The sequence below is a fragment of the Colletotrichum truncatum genome (genome assembly GCF_014235925.2).
Source record: "Colletotrichum truncatum strain CMES1059 chromosome Unknown Contig_0004, whole genome shotgun sequence".
In the NCBI taxonomy this organism is placed as follows: domain Eukaryota; kingdom Fungi; phylum Ascomycota; class Sordariomycetes; order Glomerellales; family Glomerellaceae; genus Colletotrichum; species Colletotrichum truncatum.
In genome coordinates this window covers 858,672-873,192 of record NW_027222401.1, presented here as the reverse complement: position 1 = coordinate 873,192, position 14,521 = coordinate 858,672, and the positions used below count along the sequence as shown (strand labels likewise).

Genomic DNA, 14,521 nt, shown 5'->3' with positions numbered 1-14,521 from the left:
AGGCTGCAGTAGCTTCCGTGAAGGCTGCAAGGCCCCGCTTTACTGGAAACCAACATTATCATAGGCTCTCCCTAAGTCATCCACGAAGAGTTTTGGATACGCTGATCAAGCTTTACCAATGTTATACCGATAATGACTGTCGATGCAAGGCTACTACAAGGGTTGGAGGGAAGAAAATACTCTCAAAGCTTGGGTTTTTAGTCCATGCGTTGGAATCTTGTAGAGAGTGAACACCAAAACAACGGTAAGTCATGTTTCTATTATCTCGTTGCTAAATTTAAAGGCTCGCATAGTGCCTTTTTAGACACTGAAGGCAAATCCTCTGATGATGTTCAATATTGGGTACGCATAGAGCGATGGCACGCAGGCGCAAAATACAGCAGAGCCAACGTTTGGGCCAATCTTTTTTGACATTCATAGCTGTCATCTTACCTCGCTAACGGCACCATAAGTGGCTTATATCTGTGTATAAGTAAAGTAGAAAATTACTGCATAGATTCACATACGATTCTGCCACTAGGCATAGCTATTATAACGCTATTACATGTACAAGTCGTCCTGAAATATCAACCATGCTGGCAAGGGTTTCTCAAGCAAGTCAACAAGATAAGAGATATCATGTAAAAGCAAAAGCCATATTAAAAAAGTATTTCTAGTCCGTAGCATGTGATGTGTCTTTGTTTGGTGGCCTTCACAGCTCAATCCGTAGTTCAGGCGATGCTGGTCAGCACAATATCACACTAGAAGCTGGTTTGATAGAAACAGGTTTGGTGGCTAGTATTGAGTACCAAATAAATTATATAGATATAGATATTTGAAGAATTTTAGGACAGAAATAGAAAAAAAACTCCTGCAATTAATTGAGAGCTTGACTGACTCAAATAAAACACCAAAAATTCAGACGTGCATATTGCGTTTTCTCGATAAATATGAACAGCTTGCTCTTACAGGTTCCAATAAACCAGAGACAAATACATTCTACAATTCAATAAGCAAAAAATGGATTCATTCAGACTCTGTCAATAGAATTTGAGCTTGGACGAACACGAATGATCGCGTTACGATGTGGCCCGAAGTATTTACGGCGATTTATTGTTTTGAAATAATTTACATTCAAATTCTTTTTGATGCCAACGCAATGAGTAAACCCAAGAAGTTTTGAATTATTCTCATGCGTAATGAGATAAGGCCCGTAAATAGGGAGTTTTACAGTCATGTAATCAGTTGATTGAACAATCAAAATCCGAAAAAAAGTCACATTATACATAGTCTCGGTGCTGTGGCAGGTTCAAAGACATCCGCACCACTAGGACACACAGCCAACCTACCGACGAGAGCGCTCAGTTGATTATTACCAAATCATGATCTTAACAACTGAGATGGATGGGAAGTAGCGGAAGGGCAACCATTGCAGCCATATCGGCCGGCTAACGTTGACATGACCAATGAGGAATCTCAATCCTGGAAAAGCAACCACTGGTTCCTGCTTGAAACAAATGTTTGTATGCAAGAAGGAAAAGAGTTTAATGGAGTTAAGGATAAAGTAAAGCGTCTGTACGGTTGGTAGAAGCCTCTAGTCAACTATGGCTGAAGTCAGGCCTAAAGCCACGGTGAAGCTCGAGTGGCTCGGTGAAGCGCAACACGGCACCTAGTGGACCCACTAAATAAGGCCAATTTCGGACCCATTAAAAAGTTGGCCAGGGCCATGCTCACAGAGCATACCGTCAGCAGCTGTCATCACGAAATTTCGCGACTGAAACCCCCCAGGCAGCCGCAGCTCTCCGAGAATCCACGAAAAGTTCCCCTTACGCTTGCGTGCCAACCATGGCATCGAAGCGCAACTACGCAGGATCAGACGGCGGCGACTCTGTCGAGCCAGCTCCTAAACGCAGCAAGAAGCCCAACCCCAAGACGCGAGATCACCAAAACGCCCACATCGACCCAACATGGGGTCAGAAATACGTCTTCTCGACGTCGGAGAGCGCGACAACGGTCCCCGTTGACCCTGACCTCGATTTTGAGGACGACGGAGATGCAATGGCGTATCTTCAGTCAGTAAGGTAAGCTGTCTGCTCCCTAGATTTTTCACGCCTTGTGCTGAACCCCGTCAAGTCTAGTGTCCCCATGCTGATGTGGTGAGTACTTTAGGTGCCAAGCGAACGGGATACCGCACCTTCTGGTCGCTCCAAAGATCCCCATTGGGCCGCAACTGCCGAAGGAACTCCAGAGTATCAGGGAAGACGAAGACGATGAAGCGGAAGAAGGCGAGGATGTAGAGGAGGACCGCGACATCTATTCTTCAGGCCAGGGTGATTTTCGGGGATACTACCACGACGGCGCATATACCGCGCGACCAGACAACTGGGACGATAGACGAGAAAATGGTGCGCACGATGATGGCGAATGGGGGGAAGGTGAAGACTACGAAGAGGGCGACTCCGAAGCTGCACTGCATGGAGCTTACTTCGCCTCCATTCTCTCCCGTTTCCACAGCCTCCGTGCGATTCTCCATACTCAACCTCCAGCCTCTGTCGTTGCTGCTCTGCCGCGGACGCACGACCACCATGTCGGCGCTTTCGGTCCCAAATCCTCCACCTTCTCTGTATGGTCCCAGCGCCTGCGCTCTTCTGACCCAATGCCGGCCCAGGTTGCGTCCATGGACAAGGACGGCGTGTTGCGCGTAATCAGAGTGTTACTAGGCGGCAAGTTCCTTAGGAGAGGATATGAACTGCGCGAGCGGACGAGCCGTTGGCTCTGGGCTCTGCTGGCGCGCTTGCCAGAACGAGGAGAGCTGAACCATGCCGAGATTGGATGGGTCAGGGACCTGGGGCGGAGGGCAGTGCTGATGATGCAGAGCCTCGCAGATATGGCGGCATTGCGGGATGCGCTGGAGGAGGAAGGGATGGATCTGGGAGTTCACGATGCTGTGGACGAGAGCTCCGACGACGAGGATGTGTTGAGGGAGATGGAAGTCGAGGAGAGGGATGGCGAGGAGGGAAACACGCCGGAAAAGGCTGATGCCAAGCAGACAACGGAGAACACTTCAGAGGCACACGCTTCAAAAGCACAGCAGCCGGTTAAGAATCAAGCTGACGAGGACGAAGTCGACGACGGAGAGGTCGATGACGATCAAAAGGCTGAGCCGATGGATGTCTCTGAGGACGGCGAAGTAGACGAGGGCGAAGTCTCGGAGCAACATGCGCCGGCCGAAACGCTGGAAGAGGCACGAGCTCGTCTTCTCGCCCGGCTCGATACGACAGCGGCAGAAGTGCCGACCGAGACGGCCGAGGTCGATGACGACGAGGACATGTCGGGCCAGCTGCGAGCTCGCATGAACATGCGGGCTACGCTCAACATGATTCTGACAGTTGCTGGCGAGTTTTACGGGCAACGCGATCTACTCGAATTCCGGGACCCATTCACAGGTATGTATGCACAGCCAGTCTAGGCACAAGAGGTCTAGGGGTTATATGTTTGAAAAATTGTACAATTTCAGGCTTTATGAGCCTTCCCAGGATAGCCTATGTTATCTAAATAAACCGTAGAGGTAAAAGAAAAACCTCTTCTCTAGAGATATGATACAAGCCATGGCCCAAAATCTTGAGCAGTTTGCTCTCTTTGCTTCCACGAGACGATTAACAAAAGTCCTCAAAGCAGCTCTTGCCGAGTACGAAAGTAGTCATCCTCCCCTTAAACATGCAGATCAACTCCACGCGCCCACAAGTACTCCAGTAACAACTAATAATGCATCATACAACTTCCCTTCTACTTCGTCTAATCCACCAACAACCAATTTATGCGTCGCTCATGTCCGTGTCAGGGGTAACTAAAAACTCCGCATCCTCAAAGTCGTCAAGGGCAAGGTTCTCCTGTTCAACCACAGGCTTGCTCCTGCGGCTCTTGCGTGGTACTGCAAAGGTTCTCGCGTTGGCCCACCCAGAAGGCGCCGGGCTGCAAGGGCTGACTTCACCTTCCAGCCACGCTGCGTGGTTTGCCCACATCTGCACCGGCTTGTCGCCCCCATCATCATCGTCACCGAAGTAGCGTTTGCGGCTACGTCCGTCGCCAACGACGTTATCAGCTACATCAACACTCTCAACGCTCTCCTGAGAGCTGCTCAAGCCTGGCACGTCGTCAATGTTGGGCACATCGTCATAATCGTCCGCGGCCATGGGCTGACTAGAGAGACCGCCGATCTTGTTGATGCCGCAGAAGGGCATGAGTTCGCGTTGAGAGTTAGCAGCGCTGCGTTGCTTGCGGGTGGTTGAGGGAGAGGCAGTGGTGAGTGTTGTCCGGACGACGGGGGCGGAGTCATCGCTCCACAGCTTGAAGCTGCTGTAGGTGCCCGTCTTGTAGCCTTCGGGAACGGACTTGCGAATACGCATGCCAACGGAGAGGAGGTTGGACTGAACTTCCGATGGGAGATTGTTCTCGGCGGCGGCTGGCGTAGGCGAAGGGCCTGCCAGGGGAGCTGGTCCGGAGCGAGTGGTAAAGAAGGATGTAATCTGGCGCTGAGAAGGGTCGACTGATGCGCCGGCGAAGGGGCGCTTAGTTCGTGGGGCCGACATTGTTGCACAGCGAAAGGGGAGGTCGAGAGTCCAGGCCACGATTACGGTTGTAAGTGAAGACTGACGATTGTTGTCCGTCGTTAAGTTGAGGTCTGAGCACTGTAGCTTGGAGAGGCTAGGATCGTGGGCTGCGGGTAGTGGCAAGGTTGGTAGAGTGGAGAGGTGTCTACTGTCGGACCGGAGAATAAAAGACGATGGTAACCGTAGAAACAATCGCAGGCTGGTGTGAAGAATGACGCAAGTTGGGGTACAGAAGCGAGAGGGAGGGGAGATGGTGAAGATAAAAAGGAGAAGGCGGGAGAGGTTGGAGGGTGGTGGGCGGGAGATTAAGACGATACGAGATGGCGGGTGGGGGAGATTCTGTAGTGCTTGCGCTGCCGCACCAGGTTGCTGGTGGTTTCCAAGGTGAAGCAAGAGCCCAAGAGCGATCTGGTGACTGGGGCGATGCGCGTCTGGCCGTGTTTTTTCGCGAGACGACCGCGAAAGTGGGCCACTTTAGCACTTTTATGGGGAACACATGCCCTGAAACTGACATTGACCTGCTGATGATTGGCGCCTCTGCGGATTCCCTCGCTAACCAACCAGCGCGGATGGGAAGCGGGCTGACAACGGCGTTGTCAAGCGTCCCAGGTCTGCCGGTAGGCCCTGGATTGATCCTTGTTTGTCCGGTCAGGACTGCTATTTTTGAAGTCGCTCAAACGACTTGCTCAATGAATAACTATACTACACTGAAAGAATCTATCCAGAACGCTCCACTACGTATGTTTTTGGACATTCATTCAACTTTCGATCAGCATGCCCTTCTAGGCGCTGAGGAGGCAATCAGTAGAGGTGTCGCCCAGTCGGCGATCTTGGATGAAAACGGTTCTGATGAGCAGAAATGGCCCATAGAGGCAATTAACGCTAGCGCTGAACCGCAGGGAATATGCGTCCATGAGAAGAAGCCCCCCTCAGCATAAGCATGCTGAAGGACAGAACAACTTCGACAGATTAAGCATTGAGCAGCTAAAACTTCCATCTACTGCGTAGTATGAGCCGTCACATTTGCCAAGGGATACCGGGGGTGAGCCAGCTGAAAGTCCCAATTGCGTGTCCATGTCGACGGATAATTGGTTTCTACAAGGGCCAGCGTCGTGTTTGGACTCTCTCTATCCGTAACAACGAAGTGTATTGCTATGGTGAATTATGTTAAGTTAAACGCAATTTCTGAACCCCGGATTTCACACTTGCGGATGCCACGGGTTGACCGATGGCGTGAAACAAAAAAATTACCTTTGGTCACTTCCCAAACAGATACTCGAGCCCACATTATACGACCACATGCCCAGAGGGACACCACAAGAAGACGACCAAGTGGGCGGGTGGGCTGTGGAGCGTCGCAGATCCGTCAAGGTACACACAAGCAGACGCACACTCATTATAGCAAATCACTCAACCATACATGCACACATACAAGCACGTCACTTCACCGAGATATCACACATCACAACACTTTACGAGATCACCAGGAAGGAAAACACATTCAGGGTGGCGGCGGCGTGTGTGGAAACCATTGAATTTCGCAAGCAGTGCTGATTCCTCCGAACTCACTGCACTCGGGTATGAAGCGATCCTCAATTAGCGGTTCCACGTCCTCACGTCCAGGTCATCGCAGACGCCCAAACGCTCATGTGAAAAGCCATTTCCAGCTGTCCACCCCATGCAGAGAGAAGACAACGAACTCCAGACGTAAAACGCAAACGTAGGAAAGAGGAGAACGAGAGCGGTTCTGAATGTGCTTTTCTTTTGGTGGCGCGCAAAACGTAAGAGAAATGCAGTCGATTCGTTGTGTGATGCAAGGATATCCGGAGACCCCAAACGCCCCTGTGATTTTGATTTGGTCAAAAGGAATTTTTGGATGTTCCATCTTCTATCCGCAAAGGTGTCTGATTATGTTCTGTTCGAAGACAGCAGACTCTAAGAGCCTGTGCCAGGGTTGTCTATACGCCCATGCCCAGGTCGCTTGCTTTTGCAGATCCGAGATGTCCCACCAGTGATGAACCGTCCAAGTCGTTAGATAAAACACCCAAGGGCCCTTTTTTCAAAAGAAAACCGTCGCGCTGACAGTTTACTTTCTGCGGAAGGAGCAGCCCTCAGTGAGTCTCGCCTTACCACCAGTAGGCTGGCACAGGACGGTGGTGCATCCCTGGCAGATGACGACGGTCTGGGCGTGAGAGAAAACGGTGGTGATGGTGAAGCAACCGGGGCACTTGACGTCCATGAAGAAGGAGCGGGGAGCAGGCACAAGGGTCTGTCCATGTGTGAGCATCATGTCCGACAACGATGGAGGGGTGTGGTGCGGCATCGCGGGCCTACCTTGAGCTTGTGCTTGCGGGCCTCGGCGGCCGGGGAGGGGTTGAGGAGATCAACGGCGAGAACCTGGAGAAGCCATCAGCATGATGGTTCCTTTATCAAATGGTGGCGTGCGCGCAGTCGTCGTGTGTGTTCTCTTGCGTCGGCGTATGGGTCCGTTCCATCGAAATTCACAGCCGTACCATCTTTCCCCCCTCTTCTAGCAATTTTTTTTTCTTCGCGTATCGGCCCAGAGTCGTGTTTTTTGGTCGTTGCATTCGGTCGGCGGTTCGTTGAAATCACACACGTGTCGCCACGCATAAAATCAAGCAACGGCGGGGTCTTACCATCTTGACTGATCTGATCGGTAGTTGATTGATCGGTTATCGGTGCGAGTGCGGTCGGTCTTGGACGGAATCTGATGGTGTTGAGAGCAGATTTGGCACTCGCAGAGATTGAGCGGTGATGGGGGTGGAGGAAAAGTTCGCTGGTGGATGTGAGCATCAGTCAAAATCACTCCTCTCTCGCCTCCAATCGCCAAAAAGTTTAGCGCTAGTGGTGTTTGGGACTAGCGTAGTAGGGTTTGGCAGCCCCGACACGTGACGTGGGCCCTGTTGATGCCATGATTGGCTAAATTGACTTGGAGCTCCTCTAAACCCTACCTAAGGCAGGAAGCTTGCACCCTCGGTGAAGGCGGGGTTACTGTCCCGCGGTTTGCTCACCTTAAGTGCCTAATGCTTCCATGTCATTCCCTTCCAGATTAGGTACTTAGGCACCTGCGACATTTTACTGGCGCCTAAAGTCACCTTGTATATTTGTTAGAGAGTCGCCTTTGCTCGGCCTGGCTCTTTGCACTCTTTCCCTGATCATCTTCTACTTTCGCCTCTGATTTTTTTGTTTTTGTCACATTTGCAAATACGTCACAATGGCTGCACCAGGAGACCAACGAATCGCCGTACCCATCGATGATCCCAACGCAGATACCGAGTGGTACGTTCTTCCCTGATAGCTGCGCGACGGCTCCTGACGCATGCCGCCAGGAACGACATTCTCCGGAAACATGGCGTTATCCCCGAGAAGCCTCCTAGCCCGACGCCTATGATCGAAGAGGCGATTCTTGAGGGCCGCCGGTTAGCACACGAGAATAGGTTAGAGGGCAAAGATCTTGACGAACTAGACGAGTTGGAGGATGACGAAGACGAGGCGTTCTTGGAGCAATATCGCCAGCGTAGGATGCAGGAGCTTAATGCGCTTACGCAAAAGGCCCTCCATGGCACCGTCTACCCGATTTCAAAGCCCGAATACCAGCGCGAGGTTACTGAGGCCTCGAAGAACGGCCCTGTCTTCGTCAACCTTACTTCCTCTCTCGGTACCAACGTTGAATCACGCGTGCTGTCGGAGCTCTGGAGACAGGCTGCGCGAGAGTATGGCGAAATCAAGTTTTGCGAGATGCGTGCGGACAAGGCCATCGAGAATTACCCCGAGCGGAATTGCCCGACAATCCTGGTCTACAAGGATGGTGATATAATCAAGCAGGTTGTTACATTGGTGCAGCATGGAGGCGTCAGGATTAACATGCTGCAAATTGACAACCTTTTGGTTGAGGTTGGAGCAGTTCCCGACTCGGACATGCGCGTTGTTAAGAGGCGCAGGCAGGCTGAGGACGAAGAGGAAGAGAAAGCTATGGGCAAGGGTATCAGACAGGGAACAGTGTCAAAATCAAAAGGTGACTCTGATGACGAGGATTGGGAATGAAGCAACTTTGGCTCGTTGTTGAGTCAGCTATAGCTCAGCCCGGCCCGTCGACGCCATCGGCCGAGGCAGAGGACGACGGACTCGGGCCTCAACTACCATTTGCGATCTCGAAAATACCAAAAGGACCTTGAGGAAGAATGCAGTCCTCTACAGTGTGGTTCAAAGGCGGAGAGGCTCGTATTGTTGAGTTTCTGGGTGATCATTGCAGTGCGGGGCCCAGGTTGATTAATTAGATCTAATTCCAAGATCTAGCAGTGTCGATGTGGCAACTGCAAGTGCTCCGTAGGAGCCTGATGAATGTAAAACGATTATCCAGGTCACTTACTACCTTACATCCATCAATGGCTGTCATAAAAGTTCGATATTATGACGGTACGGGGGGTAAAACTTGGTTGCTGGCATCATGTCGTGCATTTGATGCCCCGCGTGTTGTAGCGGACCCTGAAGTCAGCCCAGGTCATCGGCACCGCTGGTCCATGCATGTGGGGGGTTACAGGGTGTTCCTCGATTACGCTCCAACTAACCATTTCAGGATAGCTTCCGTGAAGACTGGCGTTCGAATCTGGATGCCAAAGCGTATTGGTCATGTTGATAAGCATGTAAACAGTCTTATCGTTCTCCGAAACCAAGAACTCGTTCGGAGAGCGTTGGTTGCAACGTCCAGTTCAATCTTCCTTCAATGATTGCTTGCCAGGTGTGAATGTGCTCGGAGCTTGGTTCGGAGATCGTGTGAGCGCCATCTCCAGTGGGCCACCCTCCCCTGGCCGAACGCGTTAAGCCCCCACTTGCGTCACGACGCGCCTGGCCGTGTCCCACTCCTTCCGGTGGCGGGCGCTGGGAGCTTCACTTAGACCTCTCCTTGCGCACACCCTGATTCAATTTCTTCTCCTAATCTTTTCTCTTCTACTTTTCGAAATGTCAGACGAGCCTACCCTCCCCCGCCTTCCTCATTCCATCTCATGGAACGCGCAGACGGAGCGCTTTAGCAACAACCCTAGGAAGCGCAGGTACAACTTTAAGGGCAACTCCGTCGCGCCGCCATCATGGTCCAACTCGAGTGATCCCGCTGTATTCTCCAGCGATGACGATCCTGGCTTGGACAATTATGTGGAGGGCAGACGTAAGAAGCGATATATTGGGTCATGGTTTCACCAACAGCCTGCAGCCTCCGCAGATTCTGCCACTGGGGAGCCGCGACCGGCCTTGAGGGGGAAGCGGACACTGAAGCGTGACCTTGACAGTGGTGTATGGATGGGTAGCGACAGCACTGATGGTGATGAGAGCATAATGATGCCGGATCTGCCCACGCAGGCGAGGCTGCCTCAGCTGAACAATGTGCCGGTGCGCCGTCGTAATGTCATCTCTCCGGAGGAACTGGAGGCAAGGGAAAAGATCCAGAAGTTTGTGGACGCAGGAGAGGAGCAGATTGATCTCTCGTAAGTTGCGCAAAACAGGAGCGTGACGGACTTGATCTAATCTTTATCAGGATGATGGGCCTCAAAACCCTCTCCGACGCCACCATTCGGCCGTTGTCTGAATTCGCTTGCATCCCCGTTGTCGCCGAAGGGGTGCCGTTCGAGCAGAAGGACCCGGCTCTGGAATTGTACTTGTACACCAATCCTTTGCAGAGACTTCCTGGCGCAATCTTCGACCTGGAGCATCTGACAGTGCTTTCACTTCGTCACTGTAGGCTAAGAGAGCTGCCACCCGCAATCGGCAAGATGCGGAACCTGAGGACTCTCAACCTCGCTCAGAACCTACTGAGATATTTACCAGCTGAACTGCTCGATCTGATGGCTGCCCCTTCAGCGTTAGGAGAGTTGCGCCTTCAAGGCAACCAATTCTTCCAGACCACTGACTTACCACGCCTTAGTGATTTAGAGGATCTGGAAAATGAGTGCCTAAACGGCCAGAGATTGGCCGAGGCCTGGAGACCCGGATCCGATGGTGTTGCAGCTAGGTTCTTCGCGCGATCACCTGTTCACTACATGGACAGTTCAGGATTTTCACATTCTGACTTCCGCCTTGACCCTGAGGCTGTGATTGTCCCCATTGAACGACCGCAGAGCGAGCAGAACATGTCACTTACCATGCCATCCTCATCGGCCCCGTATCAGTCCAAGTCTGCTGGCAGAAGTGTTGCAAGTGCACAGGGAAGCCGGGTTCCAAGCTTGATGGAATTAGCACTTCGGAGTGCGTCCAAGAGTTCAGATTTGAACGACTTGCCCGACTACATCCCTGGATCCATGGCCAACCTACGAGCTCTACTGGAGCGTGCCGCAGATCAACGAGAGACCGGAGGGTTGACGTGTTCCATTTGCAAGAAACCCTTCGTAGTGCCGACAACACAGTGGCTGGAGTGGTGGCAGGTTTGTTTCATTGAAAGCAAGCAAAAAGAAGACGGCCATGTCCTTAAGGCGCGGCCGTGGACGGACTTGGATGAGGAAAATGATGGGGCTGTGCCATTCTTGCGGAGGGGCTGCTCGTGGAAATGTGGTCCTGCGGATATTGCAGAGGGACAATGGTCCATACGACCTGAAGGAAACGATGCGGCGTGAGAAGGGTTGTTAACCCCAACGGCCCAGGGCGACTAGCTTGAAAGGTTCATTTGCATAAATGGTTACGGTTAAGGTTAGGAGTTGGATGGGTGCAGACTGATTCAATTTGCATGGGTTAAGGGAATTTTCTGATAATTGATATGGATATTCAGGGTTCTAACTGAAGCTTGTCCCAGCTCCCTTGCATATTGCACCCTTGTTGTACCACTCCACTGTCGGCATGATCTCGGAAGCCACCCATCTCGCGGTTTGCGAATGCATGCTGCCTTGGCCGAATGGCTTATCTGTCTTGTCTCTTCTCATTCTCTCCCCAAGATCCAGCTGCGCCACGTTTTGCTCCAAGACACCCACGTCAGCACCCTCCGCCACGATGCCTCTGGGGAACGACGTCCGTCCTGAGGCGAGGGCTTGGAATATGACGAGCTGGTCTTGGAGGAACTCGTCGCAGGACGAGGTCTTGACGGCGAGCTCCTTGGCTAGGTTGCTGACGACTTTTCGTGAGACGAGCGAGGCGACGCTGTCCTTCTGTTTCCCCTTTTTAGGTGTGGACATGAGGATGTCACTGCCCCAGCGCAGAGAACCGCTGGCGGAGCGGGCTACTAGTAACGTGTAAATCCGCGCGTCGTGGCCCGAATCTTCAATGAGTTTGAAGTCCACCTCCGCTTCAGGGAACGCGTTGGAGATGTCTCGCACCAGAGTATTCTGTAGTTCCGAATGCATGTGCGACGGTACAACCATCGAGACGTCTACATACCTTACCTCCGCCCCAACGGAGTCTTGGCCAGGTGATGATTTGAGAGACCGTAGAGCTTGGCCTCGTTTCAAAGGGTGAACAGTCAGACAAATCGATCCTCTACTCTGCGGTCCCAAACTCCACCCCCGCTGTTTCAAACGCCTGCCTACATTCACACCGAAGACGTCCTCTAGTCTAGGCAAAAGGACCTGGTCAAGGTACTCATAGCTCAGAGACATTCCGACATTGGTCCCCCCAGTTATCTCAAGCTCCACAGGCGTAGGCTCTTCCTCACCGTCAGCCGTATAGAGGAGGAAAGGCAGTATGGCCTGAAGAATGAGCAGCGTGCTTGCAGCCCCGGTGTCCGCGACGATCTTGATCCATCTACTCCTGCCCTCTAAAGCAGTGGACGGCGGGATTCGCGGCTCGAAGGTGAGAGTGCTGCTGCCCACCTCCAGACCCTTAACGTCTGCTTCTGTTGCCTCGGCGAGCCACCTGATTGCGGTGACGTGCTGAGCTTTGAGACCTGGTGGCATGCGTCAGCTTCGCGAGGCTTCCGAGTTGCCCGTTGTGGCGGATATTTCCCTCTTCACACTTCACATACCTCCCCCGTTGCCTCCACTGCGTGAAGGTCGGTTCCCACGCACGTTGGTGATGCGGACTGGTTGCGTGGTTACGGCCGCCAGGGCTGTGGCCACGCGAACCAGCTGACCGCCTCCTTCTCCTGTGCGGCCGTCTAATTCGATGATTTTGCGCGAAGCCATTGAGGATTGTCTTGTCGTAAACGCTGACCGGTCTGTATGTGCTGAATCGCCCGGAGACAAATTGATTGGTTGTATATCGGCGACTTGAGTAAGATCCAATGTCTTGCTCGGAACGACCGGTGCAGGTACGCCCAATTGACTAATGCGTCATACGGCTGACGCTGATGGATGAGTATTTAGTATTTTCGCCGACGCAAGATTTGTCAACAGACGCAGTTGTTCCTCGGTGAAGGAGTCGATTCAATTTAATGGCAACAGACGGCTAAGGTGCTCGTGTAGTAGAGGCCCGTGTTGCCTAATACTGAGTCACTCGCCGCGGCGCGGAGTACCTCACAAGCGAAGCGGGCTGACTCCTCTGATTCGCCTAACCGGATACATCGTTCATTGCCTAGGATATTGATGAAGATAACACTGGAAGTTCGGATAATTAATCAAGATCTTAAAAGGGTATATAATCCAAAAATGGAATGCTTATACGGTTGCCTTTGAAGGCGCAGCGGGGCGACCCAGATATTCAGCCCGCGCCTTCAGGAATAGGATGACAACGAAGGGGTGGGATGCTTTATTAGTCAAGTCGTTCGATCAGCATCGACGCAGTCGTCAGCGGATGGCATTTTAAAGAGGCCGATTCCCCTTTCCCCGGAGATTGTAATGGGGATTTGTCTTTCTCCATGGACATTCCGTCGAGTGACGTATGCGAATGATGGTTTTCTTTGGTGGTAAGTAAAATGTCCTGTCCCATGCCATCACCCTGTTCCCGCTTCATTTGGGTCGGTCCACTACAAACAGAGTTTGGACGGACTGGTCAGGCCCCCATGCTTTCCGCTTTGACCCTTTCTTAATTTCAACCACATTCAGTCTTCTTCTCTTCCTTTCTTGTTATTTTTTCCTATGTTTTGCACACGAAAACAAGCGACATTTCTTGTTGGAAACACCCTGTCTCTGAGGACTCCAACTGCTTCCCTAGCATGTCCATCAAGCGGAACCGACACCTTTTTAAGCCAATCATATCTGCCGTACGCTCTTACAGAACCAGAATCAAGAAACAAGGGACGGTGTTGCCGCTATATTTCGCTATGCGACAGGGTCTTGATCAGCGATAAGTATGCACCGCTGGCGGCGATCACAAACCCTCACTGTGATTCGGCAGCCAAAGACAGCCAAACGCACTGCCTCCCGGGCTCTGCGCATTCGGAGGCCGGTGGTATTGGTCCAAGTCCGGCCTCGATTTATTCGACATGCGCATGCTCTCGGAGACGAGGTCGGGGGGCGACTGGTGATGGAGGCGAATTCCGCGAGGCCTCTCTCTCTCTCTGGCCGGCGCCTTCGTCTGATTTAGGGGGCTGTTGAGTCACATAAGATCATCAGTCGCCTTTCTGCAGGCTGGGCAATTTGATGGCAAAACACGACAATTAAGGCCACACTCCAGTTACCAGTCATCGCAACAGGCAGCACTACCAACCACAACATGGCACATCTTCATCCAGTTGGAAGACTCATATGTGAAACCGCCTTGTATTTAGGGCCAACAACGTACGTGGCTGCCTACATGCTGTGAGGGGAGGAGCAAAGGTATAAGTTGCGGGCCTCCCTACCACAGGGACACGGCTTTGAGGAAGAACCAACGACATTCCATTGCACTACAGACAAACGACCGAACTACAAGAAAAGGAGAGCAACATGAAACCCCATCGATATCGACCAAGTTAATCCAACTCCATACCCGAACGCCATTTCTATCTTGACAACTCCTTATAATGTGTCATTCCGGACGTTGACCATATCTTTTGTTGATGCTTGGGTATTTTTTTG

The 14,521-nt window shown here is 52.0% G+C and overlaps 7 protein-coding genes across 7 annotated transcripts; 4 read left to right on the top strand and 3 right to left on the bottom strand.

Moving 5' to 3' along the window:
* Nucleotides 1-1,824: 1,824 nt before the first annotated feature.
* CTRU02_207041 (snare complex subunit vam7) lies at nt 1,825-3,448 on the top strand (the record flags this gene model as incomplete). The annotated part of the gene is made up of 2 exons (XM_036729339.1): nt 1,825-2,060; nt 2,149-3,448. The coding sequence occupies 2 exons, from the start codon at nt 1,825-1,827 to the stop codon at nt 3,446-3,448; spliced, it is 1,536 nt and encodes a 511-aa protein (XP_036578846.1).
* Nucleotides 3,449-3,794: 346 nt separating this feature from the next.
* On the bottom strand, nt 3,795-4,568 carry CTRU02_207040 (ribonucleotide reductase inhibitor; the record flags this gene model as incomplete). Its single annotated transcript, XM_036729340.1, has 1 exon — nt 3,795-4,568. The coding sequence occupies one exon, from the start codon at nt 4,566-4,568 to the stop codon at nt 3,795-3,797; it is 774 nt and encodes a 257-aa protein (XP_036578847.1).
* A 341-nt stretch (nt 4,569-4,909) lies between these two features.
* On the top strand, nt 4,910-5,527 carry CTRU02_207039 (uncharacterized protein; the record flags this gene model as incomplete). Its single annotated transcript, XM_036729341.1, has 1 exon — nt 4,910-5,527. One exon carries the CDS (start codon nt 4,910-4,912, stop codon nt 5,525-5,527), a length of 618 nt encoding a protein of 205 aa, XP_036578848.1.
* A 1,148-nt stretch (nt 5,528-6,675) lies between these two features.
* Nucleotides 6,676-7,249, bottom strand: CTRU02_207038 (40S ribosomal protein eS27; the record flags this gene model as incomplete). The annotated part of the gene is made up of 3 exons (XM_036729342.1): nt 6,676-6,858; nt 6,924-6,986; nt 7,247-7,249. 3 exons carry the CDS (start codon nt 7,247-7,249, stop codon nt 6,676-6,678), a joined length of 249 nt encoding a protein of 82 aa, XP_036578849.1.
* Nucleotides 7,250-7,824: 575 nt separating this feature from the next.
* Nucleotides 7,825-8,654, top strand: CTRU02_207037 (phosducin family protein; the record flags this gene model as incomplete). The annotated part of the gene is made up of 2 exons (XM_036729343.1): nt 7,825-7,889; nt 7,940-8,654. 2 exons carry the CDS (start codon nt 7,825-7,827, stop codon nt 8,652-8,654), a joined length of 780 nt encoding a protein of 259 aa, XP_036578850.1.
* Nucleotides 8,655-9,569: 915 nt separating this feature from the next.
* On the top strand, nt 9,570-11,212 carry CTRU02_207036 (leucine-rich repeat domain-containing protein; the record flags this gene model as incomplete). The annotated part of the gene is made up of 2 exons (XM_036729344.1): nt 9,570-10,090; nt 10,141-11,212. The coding sequence occupies 2 exons, from the start codon at nt 9,570-9,572 to the stop codon at nt 11,210-11,212; spliced, it is 1,593 nt and encodes a 530-aa protein (XP_036578851.1).
* Nucleotides 11,213-11,368: 156 nt separating this feature from the next.
* On the bottom strand, nt 11,369-12,709 carry CTRU02_207035 (RNA 3 -terminal phosphate cyclase; the record flags this gene model as incomplete). Its single annotated transcript, XM_036729345.1, has 2 exons — nt 11,369-12,485; nt 12,546-12,709. The coding sequence occupies 2 exons, from the start codon at nt 12,707-12,709 to the stop codon at nt 11,369-11,371; spliced, it is 1,281 nt and encodes a 426-aa protein (XP_036578852.1).
* Between the last annotated feature and the right edge of the window lie 1,812 nt (nt 12,710-14,521).